Consider the following 15,529-nt stretch of genomic DNA (forward strand, 5'->3'; position numbering starts at 1 on the left):
GAGAGGGAGACACAGAATCCAAAGCAGGCTCTAGGCTTTGAGCTGTCAGCATAGAGCTGGATGAAGGGCTTGAACTCACGACTGTGAGATCATGACCTGAGCTGAAGTCGAACACTTAACTGACTGAGCCACCCAGGCACCGCTTCTATCCTTTTAGATGGTCGATGTTATATCTTTGGATCAAGTTAAATCATCAGAGAGCCTTAGATATATTCTACACTGTTTTTGCTACCTGTACAGATGCTTGATTCTGGATTTTGCTTTGGCATCATTGCCACATAAGCTTACGTTAAGAGATATTGTCAGGGGCGCCTGGGTGGCACAGTCGGTTAAGCGTCCGACTTCAGCCAGGTCACGATCTCGCGGTCTGTGAGTTCGAGCCCCGCGTCAGGCTCTGGGCTGATGGCTCAGAGCCTGGAGCCTGTTTCCGATTCTGTGTCTCCCTCTCTCTCTGCCCCTCCCCCGTTCATGCTCTGTCTCTCTCTGTCCCAAAAATAAATAAACGTTGAAAAAATAAAAATAAATTAAAAAAAAAAGAGATATTGTCAGAAATAGATATAAGAATCTCACTCTTCTATTTACTGTAGAGATGTTGTTGAAGTCATGTTTTTTTTTTTTAACGTTTATTTATTTTTGAGACAGAGAGAGACAGAGCATGAACGGAGGAGGGTCAGAGAGAGGGAGACACAGAATCTGAAACAGGCTCCAGGCTCCGAGCTGTCAGCACAGAGCCTGATGCGGGGCTCGAACTCACGGACCTCGAGATCATGACCTGAGCCGAAGTCGGCCGCTTAACCGACTGAGCCACCCAGGCGCCCCTAAGTCATATTTAATAATAGTGGTGATGATGATAGCCACTGAGTTTGAGTTTTTGTTTTAGGGTATTCTGTTTGCTGGACTCTGTGCTAAGTGCTTTGTTATATTATTCTGCTTCATTATTACAACAACTGTGTGAGTGGATATCATTATTCTTAATGTGCAGGTGAGAAAAATAAAACTTCCCCTATAGACAACATAGCTAGAAAGGGTTGAAGCCAAGACTCAAAGCCAGGTCTATCCCCACTCCGATGTCTGTGTCCCTCCTACTAAGCTTTACTACCCCTCACTGTAGCCCACGATGTCCCCTTTGCAAAGTACCCACAAATAAAATCTCCCCCAATATTAGAATTCCCTTTGTAGTGTTTGTGACCCCCAGAGTGATGTAGAAGAGACAGAACTGTGTCCATGAATATTAGATTTTACTGGATCATGGGCACAAGGCTATGGGTACATTTTAACCAAGGCTTATATGAGATGTAATACCCTTCTCCCTTTGCAGTAATTCATATCATCTCCCTGTTCTATTGCCTCCCATCACCATAACATCCTACCACCATTTAACAAAAGGGGCATTATCAGGAAAGTCAGGAAAACTAGACTTACTATGTGACCTGAGCCCTAAATTTAGCCTTGGCTATCTCTTCTTACCCTCAGCTTGTGAGCTCTTAGCATCTTAAAAGCACATAGCACCAGCTAAGGACAAAGGAAGGTATTTATCTCAGTGTAAACTCTATTGACATCTGGGCACCAAGAATATCACTTAGGGTTGCCTCGGTGGCTCATTCCGTTGAGAGGCTGACTCTTGGGTTTGGCTCAGGTCATGATCTCATGGTTCATGAGTTAGAGCCCCACGTCCTGCTTGGGATTCTTTTTCTCTTTCCCTCTTTCTCTGCCCCTCCCCTGCTTGCATGCATGCTCTCTCTCTCAAAATAAATAAATATACATTTTTTAATTAAAAAAAAAAGAATATCACTTAGATCCTTCTCCATTGCAATCTAAGCCAATCAAATGCACACCATAATGGCAGACACCTGACAGATTAACTAAAGGAAAGGAGATGAGGCAGAACAATTTTAGTGCTGTTATGAGTAATTAGGTCATTTAAAAATTATTGCATTTATTTATTTTGAGAGAGAGAGCAAGTGGGAGAGTAGCAGAGAGACTGGAAGAGAGAATATCTGAAGCAGGCTCTGCACCATCAGCACGGAGTCTAATGCAGGACCCGAACCCACAAACTATGAGATCATGACCTGAGCCGAAACCAAGAGTCAGACATTTAACCAGCTGAGCCACCGAGGCACCCTAATTAGGTCATTTTTAAAGAAAAGAAAACAGAATTCAGAATATCAAAACATAGGTTGCTAAAGGCCTTTATAATGCTTAGTGTCAGACACAGAGGGAAAGATAAATTTAAAACCAAAGCTAGTTTTATTCTACCCCCTACTGCTAAATCAGGGAGCCCAGAGAGCTCTAGTAATGCAGATGTCCTCTCTGTAAACTCAGTACAAAGAGAAGCTGGGCGTTTCTTGGACAACTGGTCTCTTTTCCTTTTATAGACCCAGTGAGTCTCATTGCTGATTACAATTCCCTCTTACTTTGGCTTCTGTGCAGAAAAATCTGTGGCTTCCCTCTAACAACTACACAGGCTCTTAAGGTTTGCATTGTTTTCCTTCCCACCTCCCTAGTTTTACCTTAGTTTTCTGTGTTTTATACTCTGTCACTGAATTTCCACAACTACTTATTTATTTTTTATATTTAGTTATATGTATTTCTCTACACTACCTTCCACCACATAAATCACATATAAATACATCAGTAAATACATTCACAATATTCAGGGCACCTTGATCTTAATCAGTAAATTATCTCTAAATCATAATCCAACTGAGATGGTCCCTACTGGTCATTAGCCTATGTTTTGTTTGCTGATGTTTTTAGTTTTTAATTTTTATTTGAGGAGGGTCAGGCTAACTAATTCTTATTTTTTATGTATTTATTTAAAAAAAATTCCAGTATAATTAACATACAGTGTTACATTTGTTTCAGGTGTACAATATAGTGATTCAACAATTCTTTACTCAGTACTCATAATAATAAGAGTACTCTTAATCCCCTTCACCTATTTCCCCCATCCCCCCCCCTACCTCCTCTTTGGTAACCATCAGTTTGTTCTCTAGAGTTAAGATTCTGGTTTTTTGTTCATTCATTTGTTTTGTTTCTTAAATTCCACATGTGAGTGGCATCTATAGTATTTGTTTTTCTCTGACTGACTTACTTAACATAATACTGTCTAGATCCATGCTGCAAATGGCAAGATTTCATTCCTTTTTTATAGCTGAGTAACATTCCATTGCATTATATATACCACATATTTTTTATCCATTCATCTATATGGATGGACACTTGGGTTGATTCCATATCTTGGCTATTGTAAATAATGCTGCAGTAAACATAGGGTTCATATATCTTTTTCAATTAATATTCTCATTCTTTGGATAAATACCAGTAGTGGAATTACTGGATCATATGGTAGTTATATTTTTACTTTTTTGAAGAACCTCCGAACTATCTTCCACAGGGGCTGCACCAGTTTGCATTTCCACCAGCAGCAATGAGGGTTCCTTTTTCTCTACATCCTCACCAACACTTGTTGTTTCTTGTGTTCTTAATTTTAGCCATTCTGATAGGTGTGAGGTGACAGCTTGTTTTGGTTTTGATTTGCATTTCCCTAATGATGAGTGATGTTGAGCATCTTTTCTTGTGTTTGTTGGCCATACATATGTCTTATTTGGGAAAATGTCTATTCATGTCTTCTGCCCATTTTTAATTGGATTTATTGGTGTTCTTTTTTTGTTTTTTTGGTTTTTTTTTTTTTGGTGTTGAGTTGAATAAACAATGTATATTTTTTGGATATTAACCTCTTAATAGACATATCATTTGCAAACATCTTCTCCCATTCAGTGGGTTGTGGCTTTGTTTTATTGGTGGTTTCCTTCACTGTGTAAAAGCTTTTTATTTCGGTGCAGTCCCAGTAGTTTAATTTTGCTTCATCTCTCACGCTCACTGCCATATCCCCAGCAGCTAGAATAGTGTCTGACCCATGGTAGGTGCTCAGCAGGTGTGTGCTGAATGAGATGATGGCTCTCAGTCACATCTTTCTCTGTGTGCTCAGGCATCCAAAGGAGGCACCGTCAAAGCTGCTTCAGGATTCAGTGCCACTGAAGATGCCCAAACCCTGAGGAAGGCCATGAAGGGGCTTGGTAAGTGTCCCATGGGGGTAAACACTGTCTTGTGTGTTGTATATCACAGAGTCACACAAAGGGTGCTGTGTCCACTGGCAAAAAAAATGAGGAGGTCTCTAAGAAAATACAGTGGGAACAAGTTGGCTTTTCAAGACAAATGGGACAGGAGGACATTAATTACTCACTTATATTACAGAATTTAACATTTAAGGCACTCATTCTGGATTCCCCCAATAATTTAAATCTGTTTTGCATTACAACCATATGAATCTATATATAAAACTTCAGAAATGTATTTGTTTTCCAATTAGTGCCATATATGTACAGTGTCGTAAGGTTTACAAAGCACTTTCACAAATATTATTTCAGTGGGTATACACAACAACCCAGTAATTTAGTGAAAGCGGCTATTGCTATTGTTATTTTCAGCCCATTTCACAGATGTAAAACTGAGACCCAGAGAAGTTAAGTCGCCTAAGAAGTGGAACAAAGCCACAGCAGGCAGAGGCCTCTGGTGGGTGTAGTCATGTGGGAATACCGCAGGCTGCCCTGGGTTAGCCTCTTGCCTGGGTGGACATTTGGCCAGAGAAGTGCCCATGGTTTGTAGCTGCTATTATAATCTCCTTGAGATATTTGGATAAAAACATTTGGTCACACAACTTTATTTCCCAATTTTTCTCCTCCCAAAGAGCTCATTTTAGTTAGCCCCAGTGTTACTAACAGCAACAGTGACAACAACAATAATAGAGAATGTTTATTAAATTCTACTATGCATCAGACACAATGCATTACATAGATTATCTACAAACACATTATGGGGATTATAACAATCAACAGTTTGTTTTACTGATGGGAAGTTGAGAGTTAGAGAGGTTAGCTAATGTGCCCAACATCTCGGAGCTAGTATGTGTTAGAGTCAGGATTCTAGGCAATTCCAGGCAGTCAGACCTAGGCAGTCTGACTCCAGAGCTGTAGTTTACGTCACTATACTATCCTGCTGCCCACCTCTGAACAGATTGTTCTGAATCTAACGTCCTTCTCATTTTCCCTTCTTCATAAATAAGATGGAAAATGTCCATGGCCCATCCTTTTTCCATGTTATCCTGCTTCTTTGGTATATAGCAAGAACACTATAGTTCAGAATGTGGACCACATGGCATTCAGAATTCTCAAAATAAAAGTCAGGAGACATTTGATAGCCAATTCTTGTCAGTGTCTGCTGTGTGAACCAATGCAAGGCAGACAGTTGGAGGAGACAAGCATTTTAAAACCTAGTCCAGGGGCGCCTGGGTGGCTCAGTCAGTTAAGCCTCTGACTTCGGCTCAGGTCATGATTTCAGTTAGTGGGTCCAAGCCCCGCATCAGGCTCTCTGCTGTCAGCACAGAGCCCCTTCAGTCCCCCTCTCGCTCTGTCCCTCCCCCACTCGTTCCCTCCCGCTCTCTCTCTCTCTCAAATAAGTAAATAAAAACTTAAAAAAAAAAAAAGAACCTAGTCAGCTAGTCCATGGATGCTAGATGGGTAAGGCATGCATGGAAACAACTATAATAATATAATAGCTATCACAATATGATAGTGATAGGAGGGGTGCAAATAAGATCCCACTAGGTTCAGAAAGGAGATCGCATTTAATTTGGGAGCATCAGGCAAAACTTCTTGGAGGATGCAGAATTTGAGAGGGACTTTGGGAGATAAGTTGTTTCAGTAGAGATAAGAGAGAATGTGTTTCGGGTTAGTGGAATAGCATAAGCAAAGGGCATAGGGTGAGTGTGAGCACTGTCCCATTTTCCAGTTTAGTTGAGGCTTAGGGGGAGTCACAGTAAATACACAGAAAGGTGGCTTGTGGCAGGAGGTATTTGCAAAGCAGGAGGTGGCTGCTACCAAAGGGAGGTCTTGGGGTTGCTACTGAGAAGACCATCTGTAGAATCATAGGCATGGGGGGGATGGCCCAAAGGCACTGGCCAGGAAACCAGTGCCACAATCATGACACTACGTGGAACAATTAGGGAGACATACAAACCAGTAGACTGAGAATGAAGGAGGTCAGGAGAAAGGAGTGTAGTACAGTTGGATCAAGTATAATAATTGAAGAGCTAAGTCTGTGAATTTGGCTGCCTGGTATCCTTTCGTGTGGATAGTTACAATAGCGAATGGGATATTGCAGAAAGTCTCAAATGCCAGACTGCCATTCCTGTAGTAAATCCAGCAGACAGTGGGGGGCCCTTGTGTATTCCTGAGCAGGGGAGAGACACCATCAGAGTTTTTCTTTATAGGAAAATGAATCTGACAAGACTTTGGAAAGACCAATTAGGAGGGAGGTAAGAATACCAGTTAGCAGACTTTGCAGTTGTCTAAGACCCTAAAATCCTGAATTGGAGTGGTAGTGGTAGGAATCAAAGAGGGGGCAGATGCAAAAAAGATTTTAGAGTTAGATTTTGTATGTCTTGGCAAGAAATTTGAATGTGGAGGATGAAAAGCTATGGGGCGCCTGGGTGGCTGACTCTTGATTTCATTTCTGCTTAGGTCATGATTTCACAGTTCATGGGATTGAGCCCCACCTCAGGCTCGGTGCTGAGCATGGAATCTGCTTGAGATTCTCTCTCTCTGCCTCTGCCCTTCTCTCCTGCTTGTGCACTTGCTCCTTTCTCTCCCTCTCAAAATTAAAAAAAAAATTTTTAAAAAATCAAAGCTGTTTTGAGGGTTCAAACTTGACTGACTGAAAGAAGAAAAATGGTGTTTTTTACAGAAACAGGGGTGGGCATAAAATGGACCTTTTCCCTCTGAAAGTTCTGAAGGAGAACAGGATGGTTGTATGTACTATACCTCTTCTCCTTCTCCTCCTCCTCTCCCTCCTCCTCCGCCGCCGCCACCTTCTTCTTCTTCTTCCTTCTTCTTCTTCTTCCTTCTTCTTTTTAAGAGAACAGAAAGTAGGTCCCTAAGATGTGTAAACAAAGTTTTACAGCTTCCTCCCTATAGCTTGCACTTTTCTGGATCTCTAATCTCGCAAAGAATGACTCTGGTAAATCTATATTTTTTCATTTCTCTCTGAAATATCCCAATAGAAGTTCTTCTCTAGTCCATCACAACTCCCCATACAGGATGAACCATGGGGAAGCAGAAAACTCACCCAACATACATGAACATCTAGCTGTTACTAAGACGAGGCACCAGTTTTGAAAAATCAGAATAAAGCACCCCCCCCCCCCCCCCGACTCCCCTGGTAAAAGCTGCTTCAAGAAACAGGCAGGCAAAATTTAAGCCATTGAAAACTTGTAATTCTCATTATAAAGTTTTGGTAGGATATTGCGTGGTGGGAACTCATCAGCAGTTATAAAAAGGGAACCATCTGAGGTCAGGAAAGAGAGCTTTGAAATGAAAAACACATTTATGGATCTCTAAGTACAGTGCATGCAATGAGCAACCCATAAAACCCTGCACGTGCCAGGTGAAATAGGTGAAGGGGATTAAGAGTGCACTAGTGATGAGCACTCACTGATGTATGGAAGTGTTGAATCACTATATTGTACACCTGAAACTAATGTCATACTATATGTTAATTATACTGAAATTAAAAAAAAAAAAAACTGCAAAGTGCTGAGTGAGAGTCTGAATTGTTTCCAAACTCAGAGGAAATGATAACAAGATTAAAAATAAGGAGAGAAGGGGCAACTGGGTGACTCAGTCACTTAAGCTTCCAAGCTCAGCTCAGGATATGATCTTTTGGTTCGTGAGTTCAAGCCCCATGTCTGGCTGTGCACTGACAATGTGGAGCCTACTTGGGATTCTCTTTCCCTCTCTCTCTGCCCCTCCCCCACTTGCACATGCGTGCGCTCGCTCTCTCAAAATAAATAAACTTTTTTTAAAAATGAGGAGAGAAAAGGCAAGAACATAGAAGATCCAGGAGAACCAAAGACATGAAGAGAATTGCAGAGGAGGGGGAAAAGCCCGATCCCAGTCAGCATTTAGTGAATATTTAGTAACTGTGGGGCATTGTGCTAAGGAAGTCACGTGCTTGTTTTATTGACCGCTTGCAGCAGCTCTGTAAGGGAAAGTGCTATGATCACTTACATTTACGGGTAAGGAAACTAATGCTCAGACAAGTTAGCTTCTTTGTTCACTGGTAAAAAGTTGATTAAAGGAGGGCTAAGACTCACATCTAGTGTCTGGTTCCCCCAAAAAATAGACAAACCTACCGAACAAGGACCTCTTTTGTGAAAAAGGTGTAAGTTTGGGTAACGCCAGTGTCCTCGCAGGAACCTGTTTTCTCATTCCTCTCTCAAAGCACCTCACTCACTGTCCCCGCTCTCTGCCAGGCACCGACGAAGATGCCATCATCAGCGTCCTTGCCTACCGCAGCACGGCCCAGCGCCAGGAAATCAGGACGGCCTATAAGACCACCATCGGCAGGGTAGGCCGCAGCCTCTCCGGGTCTCTTCCCGATCTAGACTCTTGAAGTGGCCTTGTGTTTTCAAAAGGTGGACCCTTGCCTCATTTAAAGATGTTCTTAAGAAAAAACAGTTTCAGCATGTTACCTCCACTGTCCTTAGCCAGGGGTGATTTCTGGGAGCCCTTGGTTCCCAGAGCTCAAGCCAACCTTGGTGTCTTCCCACCCAGCCTCTTGTAGGGACTTGGTTGCTCAGTGGATTCCACCACCGCCCTTGTGAGCCAGGCAGGGCTGAGCCTCCAGCGTTGCTTTCCTGATCCTGGTCAGCCTTCTTTTAGGCCTCGGTGGATAAAGCAGTATTTAAATCTAGTTTGTTTTGAATAGGCTTTCCTAGGATTTAGTCTATTTTGACTCTTCCACATAAACTCATCATTCCTTTGATGATTCTCAGTTGGGGGACACTGCCTCAAATTCTAGAATGGGGTTGTGACTATGTATATAATTTGTTAGCTTATGGATTCACGGGGTGTTCACTCACCCCTTCTGGTTTGAATCCTGCACCCCCGGGGGACCCTATTTCAAACTCTTGTTTTCAATAATTCATTCACCAGAGCCATTCCACCCAATCTTTCCTCATCACTGAAAACCCGTCTGTGTGGTGAATCTTTTTACTGAGTGAGGAAATGTTATCAATGAGTGTTCTAGGTCTCAGAGTACAGTAACTCTGATAAAAATTTCTATCCTGGAGAACCTTACAGCCAGTCAGACTGCAGCTGTTTCTCGAAGACTGGCCTTAAGCGCCTGGCTGGGACAGAGCTGGCTCAGCATTCCCCAGCACATCTGCAAGCAAACCTTGGCTGGGACCCCAGTAGGGAGTGGGATTATTCATAGCTCAGACTATCTTTTGAGCATTTGAAACTCTTCTCCATCCCAGAGTCCTTTATTGAGCATAAACGAGTGTGAACATGCATGTAATGCGTGAACTGGAATAGTTAGCCTCAGAACTAAGCTAATCTGATGACAATTTGTTAAGATGACCAACATTAATGAGTTGAGCCCTAATTTATTTGTTCATTCATTCATTCATTCATTCACTATGTGTGGATGTGACCTAAAAATATGCACAAGAGATTGAAATATAGGGAGGGCTGTGCAGTCAGGTTTGTGAGAATCAGAGATCTGACTTAAACGGTATCTCAGCTCCTTATTTTGGTTGATCTTGAGCAGGGTCTTAAACTCTCTGACCTGTTCTAGGAGGAAATGTAAATGAACATCTTTAGAATTTGGTCCTTTGTCCAAAGAATTACATTTCTTTTTAGGAATTGAATCTTAAGAAATAATCATGAATGATCCCAAAGATATAGCTAAATGCGTGTGTACATAATGGCACAAAAAATAGAAACAAGGGACTGATTAAACAAATTATATTGCATCTACATATAGATTGCATCTACAAATATATTGCATCTACATATATAAATTTCAGCAGCTGTTAAAAATGTCATACGTGATTATTGACTTGGAAATATATTCAAAGTATATTGCTAAGTGAGTGAATACATTTAAGTCAGTGTCTACAAACTTTGATCTCAAGACCCTTCTACACTCTTATTGAGGACTTTTTTTGTTTTTGTGGAATATATCTATTGATATTTACCATACTAAAAATTAAAACTGAGGCATTAAAATATGTATTTGTTAATTTATTTAAAAAACAATACAGGGGCGCCTGGGTGGCGCAGTCGGTTAAGCGTCCGACTTCAGCCAGGTCACGATCTCGCTGTCCGTGAGTTCGAGCCCCGCGTCAGGCTCTGGGCTGATGGCTCAGAGCCTGGAGCCTGTTTCCAATTCTGTGTCTCCCTCTCTCTCTGCCCCTCCCCCGTTCATGCTCTGTCTCTCTCTGTCCCAAAAATAAATAAACGTTGAAAAAAAAATTAAAAAAAAAAAAACAATACATATATTACATATTAATATAAATAACATTTTAATGAAAAATAGCTATATATTCCAAAGCATTAACATTTAGTGAGCAAATTGGCATTCTTTTACATTTTGCAAAGTTCTTTAACGCCTGCTTTAGTGGAAGACAGCTGGATTCTCATATATGCTTCTGCATCGTTTGTTGTGATACATGGTTTTGGTTGAAGTATAGGAAGAAAATCTGGTCTTGTACAGATAGGTACTTGGAAAAGGGCATTTTAATAGCCTTTTAACAGAATTGTAGAAATGTAGATATGTCAAGTAGCCTTTGCAAAACTCCACTGTACAAATGGGAGAGAATGACAATGAAAAGGCAAATAATGTCTTAGTGTTATCATGAGGAGAGCTCTGACCTTGCAGGCCTCCTGAAGGAGTCTGGAGACCCCAGGCATCCCGGACCACACTCTGAGAGCAGCCGGGCTGGTTTAAGTTAGCATGGCAGTTAAACAGAGCCACTTGCTTGCCTTGCAGGACCTGATAGATGACTTGAAGTCGGAACTGAGTGGCAACTTTGAGCGGGTGATTGTGGGAATGATGACGCCCACCGTGCTGTATGATGTGCAGGAGCTGCGACGGGCCATGAAGGTGTGTGTCCCTCTTCTTCTGCAGCCACGGACCAGCTTCCTCAAGAAAGTGACAAAAACCCTGTGGGAGTGGGGAGGGAGAAGTTCAGGAGAAAGATTTTCCTTCACTGATGACAACTCGAAAACATGACATTACATTATAGTAATTGTAAACTTCAAAGCTGTTCTCCATAAAGTTATGCAATCATTTGCTCTTTCCTGTGGCTCCACGGGGAGTGGTTAGAGTTGTGCTTGTGGTGCAGCTTCAGGACCGTTGTTGTCATGTTAGCTGCTTTTGAGACACAAAACTTCATGGCTGACACAGTGGAGCCTCTGGGGCTGCCAGAGGCTCACTACTGGCAGAAAGGGTTCTCAGCCTCCCTCAGTGCTAGATCCACTGTGCCTTAGCCCTAGGCTGACTGTTTTTAATGACCAACTACAAAATTCAAATACAGTTACCCTCCTCCCCGAACATGCCAGTAAATTGCCTTGTGGAAGGTTCTCGGCTAGGCTCTGGGAAAGCGAAGAGGTAACAGTCTTTGCCAGAAGATTCTGCCTTTCAAAGGAAAAGTACGGGGATGGGGGAGGCAGGCAACTGGGGGGCTTAGTCGGACTCTTTTTAAATTTTTTAATGTTTATTTTTGAGCGAGAGAGAGAGAGTATGAGCTGGGGAGGGGTGGAGAGAGAGAGAGAGAGAGAGAGAATCCCAAGCAGGCTCCACGCTGTCAGCACAGAGCCGCATGTGGGGCTCGATCTCACTAACCATAAGATGATGACCTGAGCAAAAATCAAGAGTCAGACGCATAACAGACTGAGCCACCCATGTGCCCCAAGCATTGGACTCTTGATATCATCTCAGGTTGTGAGACTGAGCCCTGTGTCAGGCATGGAGCCTGCTTGGGATTCTCTCTCTCCCTCTCTTTCTGCCCCTCCCCTGCATGCACATCTGCACGGGTCTCTCTCAAAACGAATAAATTAAAAAAAAAAAAAAAAAAGTACAGGGGAAGTCAAGGAAAGATTAAGCCTCTAGAGGGCAGACACTGTCCATAACCTGGCAAGATAATCAGCTGATAGAAACAGCCCATAAATGTTTGTTATTATTAAAAACAATTATGGTAAACATTGGAATTTGGGCAGGACAACTTAAAAATTAGCAAATCCTGTTGCTAGAACCCAATAGGTTGCTTTTTTCTCTGCAGATTCCTGGTTATATGCTTCTGTGTCTGGGATTCAACATTATAAACTGACTCATAACTCCCTCTTCTCTGGGTTTTGTGTTTAGGGAGCTGGCACGGATGAGGGCTGCCTGATTGAGATCCTGGCCTCCCGAACACCTGAGGAGATCCGACGTATAAACCAGACCTACCAGCTTCGTATGTAGTATTCTCAGGGGCCCCACTGAGGTTTCATTGTGATCTGAAAAGTAAACTAGCAGTGGGTAGTTACCTACTGATTAAACTTTCTTCTTAGAGGGGCACCTGGGTGGCTCAAGTCAGTTAAGCATCTGACTTCAGCTCAGGTCCTGATCTCATGGTCTGTAGTCCATGGGTTCAAGCCCCATGTCAGGCTCTGTGTTGACAGCCTGGAGCCTGCCTCAGATTCTGTGTCTCTCTCTCTTCCCCTTCCCCACTACACTCTGCCTCTCTCTCTGTCTCTCTCTGCACTCTCTCTCAAAATGATACATAAACATTAAAATTTTTTTTAAAAAATACTTTATTCTTACAAACACTGACCATGAGGGATCCTTAGTTCCAAGCTCCACTTTTAGGCAGTTTCCTGTCTAGGCAAATGACAATCTGTTTGCTTCTCAAGACTTCTTAGGTGAAGATGCCACTCCCAGTGCAGTGTTTTATTACCCTGAAAGTTGTTCCTTATTATCAAGCAGAGAATCAAACATGTTTGTTCAAAAGTGGTGGCACCAATGAATCTTAGCATTTCAGGGAATGCCCTGGAGGGGCTCTCTCGCCCAACTTCTTACCTCCACACTGGACTGTATACCCTCCAGCCACCTAAGAAAGATAGCCATTTATTCCCCTCTTAAAAATCTCCAGAGAATGATGTTTATGAAGAGTCTTTAAAAGATAATATGCCTTTTTGCCCTAAGAATGTAATTAAAAAAAAAAAAAAAAACTGCTCAAAGGTTTAGATCCTTTGGTGCTTGTTTGGTATTGTTTATATTAGCTAAATATGTCCATCAGTAGCAGGTTGACTAAACAAAATATGGTGCACCCACACAATGGAGTATTATGTAGTCATCAAAATGTATATTGAAGGATATTATTAAATTCTGTTAAATGGTATGGTATATGGATAAGTGAAAAAGACAAATCATAAAATAGCACGCTATGATGCCATTTTTTTAAAAAAGAAAAATAACAGGGGCACCTGGGTGGCTTAGTCGGTTAAGCATCCTATTCTTGATTTCAGCTCAGGTCACAATCTTGTGGTTCATGAGTTCAAACCCTGCATCAGGCTCTGCACTGACAGCGTGGAGCCTACTTGGGATTCTCTTTCTCTTCCTCACTCTCTGCCCCTCCCCTGCTCATGGTGTCTTCCCTCACCCCAATAAATAAACTTAAAAAAAAGAATAAAAGAAAAATAACATACGTAAATAAGGAAAAATGAGGAAGGAGACTCACCAAGGTGGTATCGATGATTATTTCTGGGTGATTAGATTATGGTGGAGTTTTGTGGAGTCTTTTTCCCTCCATTTTACTTATTTGTTTTTCCCTGAGTTTTCCATGTACTACTCTGGTAGAAAGGAAACAAAACAGTAAGAGTTTTGGTAAGTGTTCAGGGCAGGAGATACTAAACCTTGGGAGCTTCGTTCAAACACTCCAATCCCCATGTCTGCCGAATGGATCTTCTACCCAAGGGCTGTGAAGGGCTGCAACTTCTCTGGGGAAGCTCTTGGTGGGAAGCTGCTAGAATTTGGGTCTGACAGCCCCCTGCATGTCCCCAAACATAGGCTCAGAAACTCTGCTCTGTTTGCCTTTCCATGTGCCAGTCAACAGTCACCGTTCCTTCCATCACTGAGAACCACGGTGGGGGCAGACTCCTGGACAGTAGTAACTGCGGGAGGAGGAGTACAGCCCCAGCCCTCTTGACCTTTCATTTTAAGGACCAGGAACATATTGTTTCTACTATAACGACAAGCTAAACTTGCCTTGACCATTTTACAAGAGTTCAGTTTTGGAAAAACTGTGTGTGGGGTTGAAAACCCTCATAACAAACTGCTTCGGTAAACCGGCTGATCCTGGGGAGGACAGATGGTTCTGGAGCATGACGCAGCGCTGGACAGGACTCTACTCTGATGCAGCTAACTTTGCTCTCTTGCCAGAATATGGGAAGAGCCTTGAAGATGACATTCGCTCTGACACTTCATTCATGTTCCAGAGGGTGCTGGTGTCTCTGTCTGCTGTGAGTCGCGCCCTCAGTGGGCTGCTCCTGATGGGGGTTGAGTTCTATCGGGATGCTTGCTCCAAATCCCCTTTTCCAGCCTTGCTCACCCTTTCATCCTGCCAGATGTGAATATTCCCCAAGTGTTGTTCATGGGCCTCTCTGCTGTTTTAATCCTCTCTCTCTCTTTTAGAGACTCTAGCTACTCACGCATGCCCATTTATTCAAATTTATATATATAAGTACCTAATACATGCCAGGTACCCTTGCTGCTCAGTGCGTTGAGACAACTTCTAGGCTTTAAAAGTTTATGTTGTCATAAAGGAATATATCAGGTACACAGATTGCTATAATAAAGGCATGAAAAGTGCCAAAGGAGGAGCACAGAGTAAAAGGAAGTTTCAAGGAGAGAGTCTGGTTGCAGAAACAAAGAGCAGCCTTCATGACAGAGGTGCTGGTTCAGAGAGGACTTGGAGGGTTGCTAGGATTTCAAGAGGCACAGATATAAGTGAGTGCGTTACAGGCAGGAAGAACAGCCAGAAAGAGGCAAGGAGGCAGGGGACATGGGGTGTGGGGTGTGTTCAAGGAATTGTTGGCTGAGCAGTTGGTTGGTGATTCTAGGAACAAGGTGGAAAGATGAACTGAGATCCCTTGTTGGGAGAGCAGTAGGGAGCTGCTAAAGGTTTGGGATCGCTGGAGTGAACTGCATTTTTAGAAGAGTAATGTAACAGTGATGTGTAAGATCAGTTGAACTGGAGGCTGGGAGGCCTGGTAGGAAGTTACCTCAATATTCCAGATGAGAAGTAAAGCAGGACTGGGCTAGTGTGGGAGGAGGGGTACCAGAAAATAGAAGATGCATACATGTGACATTTCACATGACTTCCCAATTTTGTCTTTATCCTGACGTCCTTCCTGAGTGTAGGACTCTCATTTCTCACTGCTTTTTAAGGTGTTTCCTTATAGTCTACAATCACCTCAAATCAGTCCTCCTAAACTAAACCTGAACTCATTTCCCCCCCAAACCAGCTCATCTTCCTGACTTCCTGTTTCTGTTAATATTGTAAAACAATAATATTGTTTCTGTTAATATTAACAAGGCAGGACCCCAGAAATCATCTCCAACCCCACCACACTCTGCCTGTGAT

At 42.5% G+C, this 15,529-nt stretch overlaps 1 protein-coding gene across 2 annotated transcripts in view; it reads left to right on the top strand.

The window, feature by feature from the left end:
* The window catches only part of ANXA4 (annexin A4), a 61,501-nt gene that overhangs the window by 30,679 nt on the left and 15,293 nt on the right, over positions 1-15,529 (top strand). For both annotated transcript variants that reach the window (XM_047853451.1, XM_047853452.1), the window contains 5 exons: positions 3,992-4,079; positions 8,372-8,466; positions 10,894-11,007; positions 12,268-12,358; positions 14,326-14,405. In XM_047853451.1, the coding sequence (XP_047709407.1) occupies positions 3,992-4,079; positions 8,372-8,466; positions 10,894-11,007; positions 12,268-12,358; positions 14,326-14,405 (468 nt within the window). The remainder of the gene's footprint in view (positions 1-3,991; positions 4,080-8,371; positions 8,467-10,893; positions 11,008-12,267; positions 12,359-14,325; positions 14,406-15,529) is intronic.

This window comes from Prionailurus viverrinus, chromosome A3 (genome assembly GCF_022837055.1).
Source record: "Prionailurus viverrinus isolate Anna chromosome A3, UM_Priviv_1.0, whole genome shotgun sequence".
NCBI lineage: Eukaryota > Metazoa > Chordata > Mammalia > Carnivora > Felidae > Prionailurus > Prionailurus viverrinus.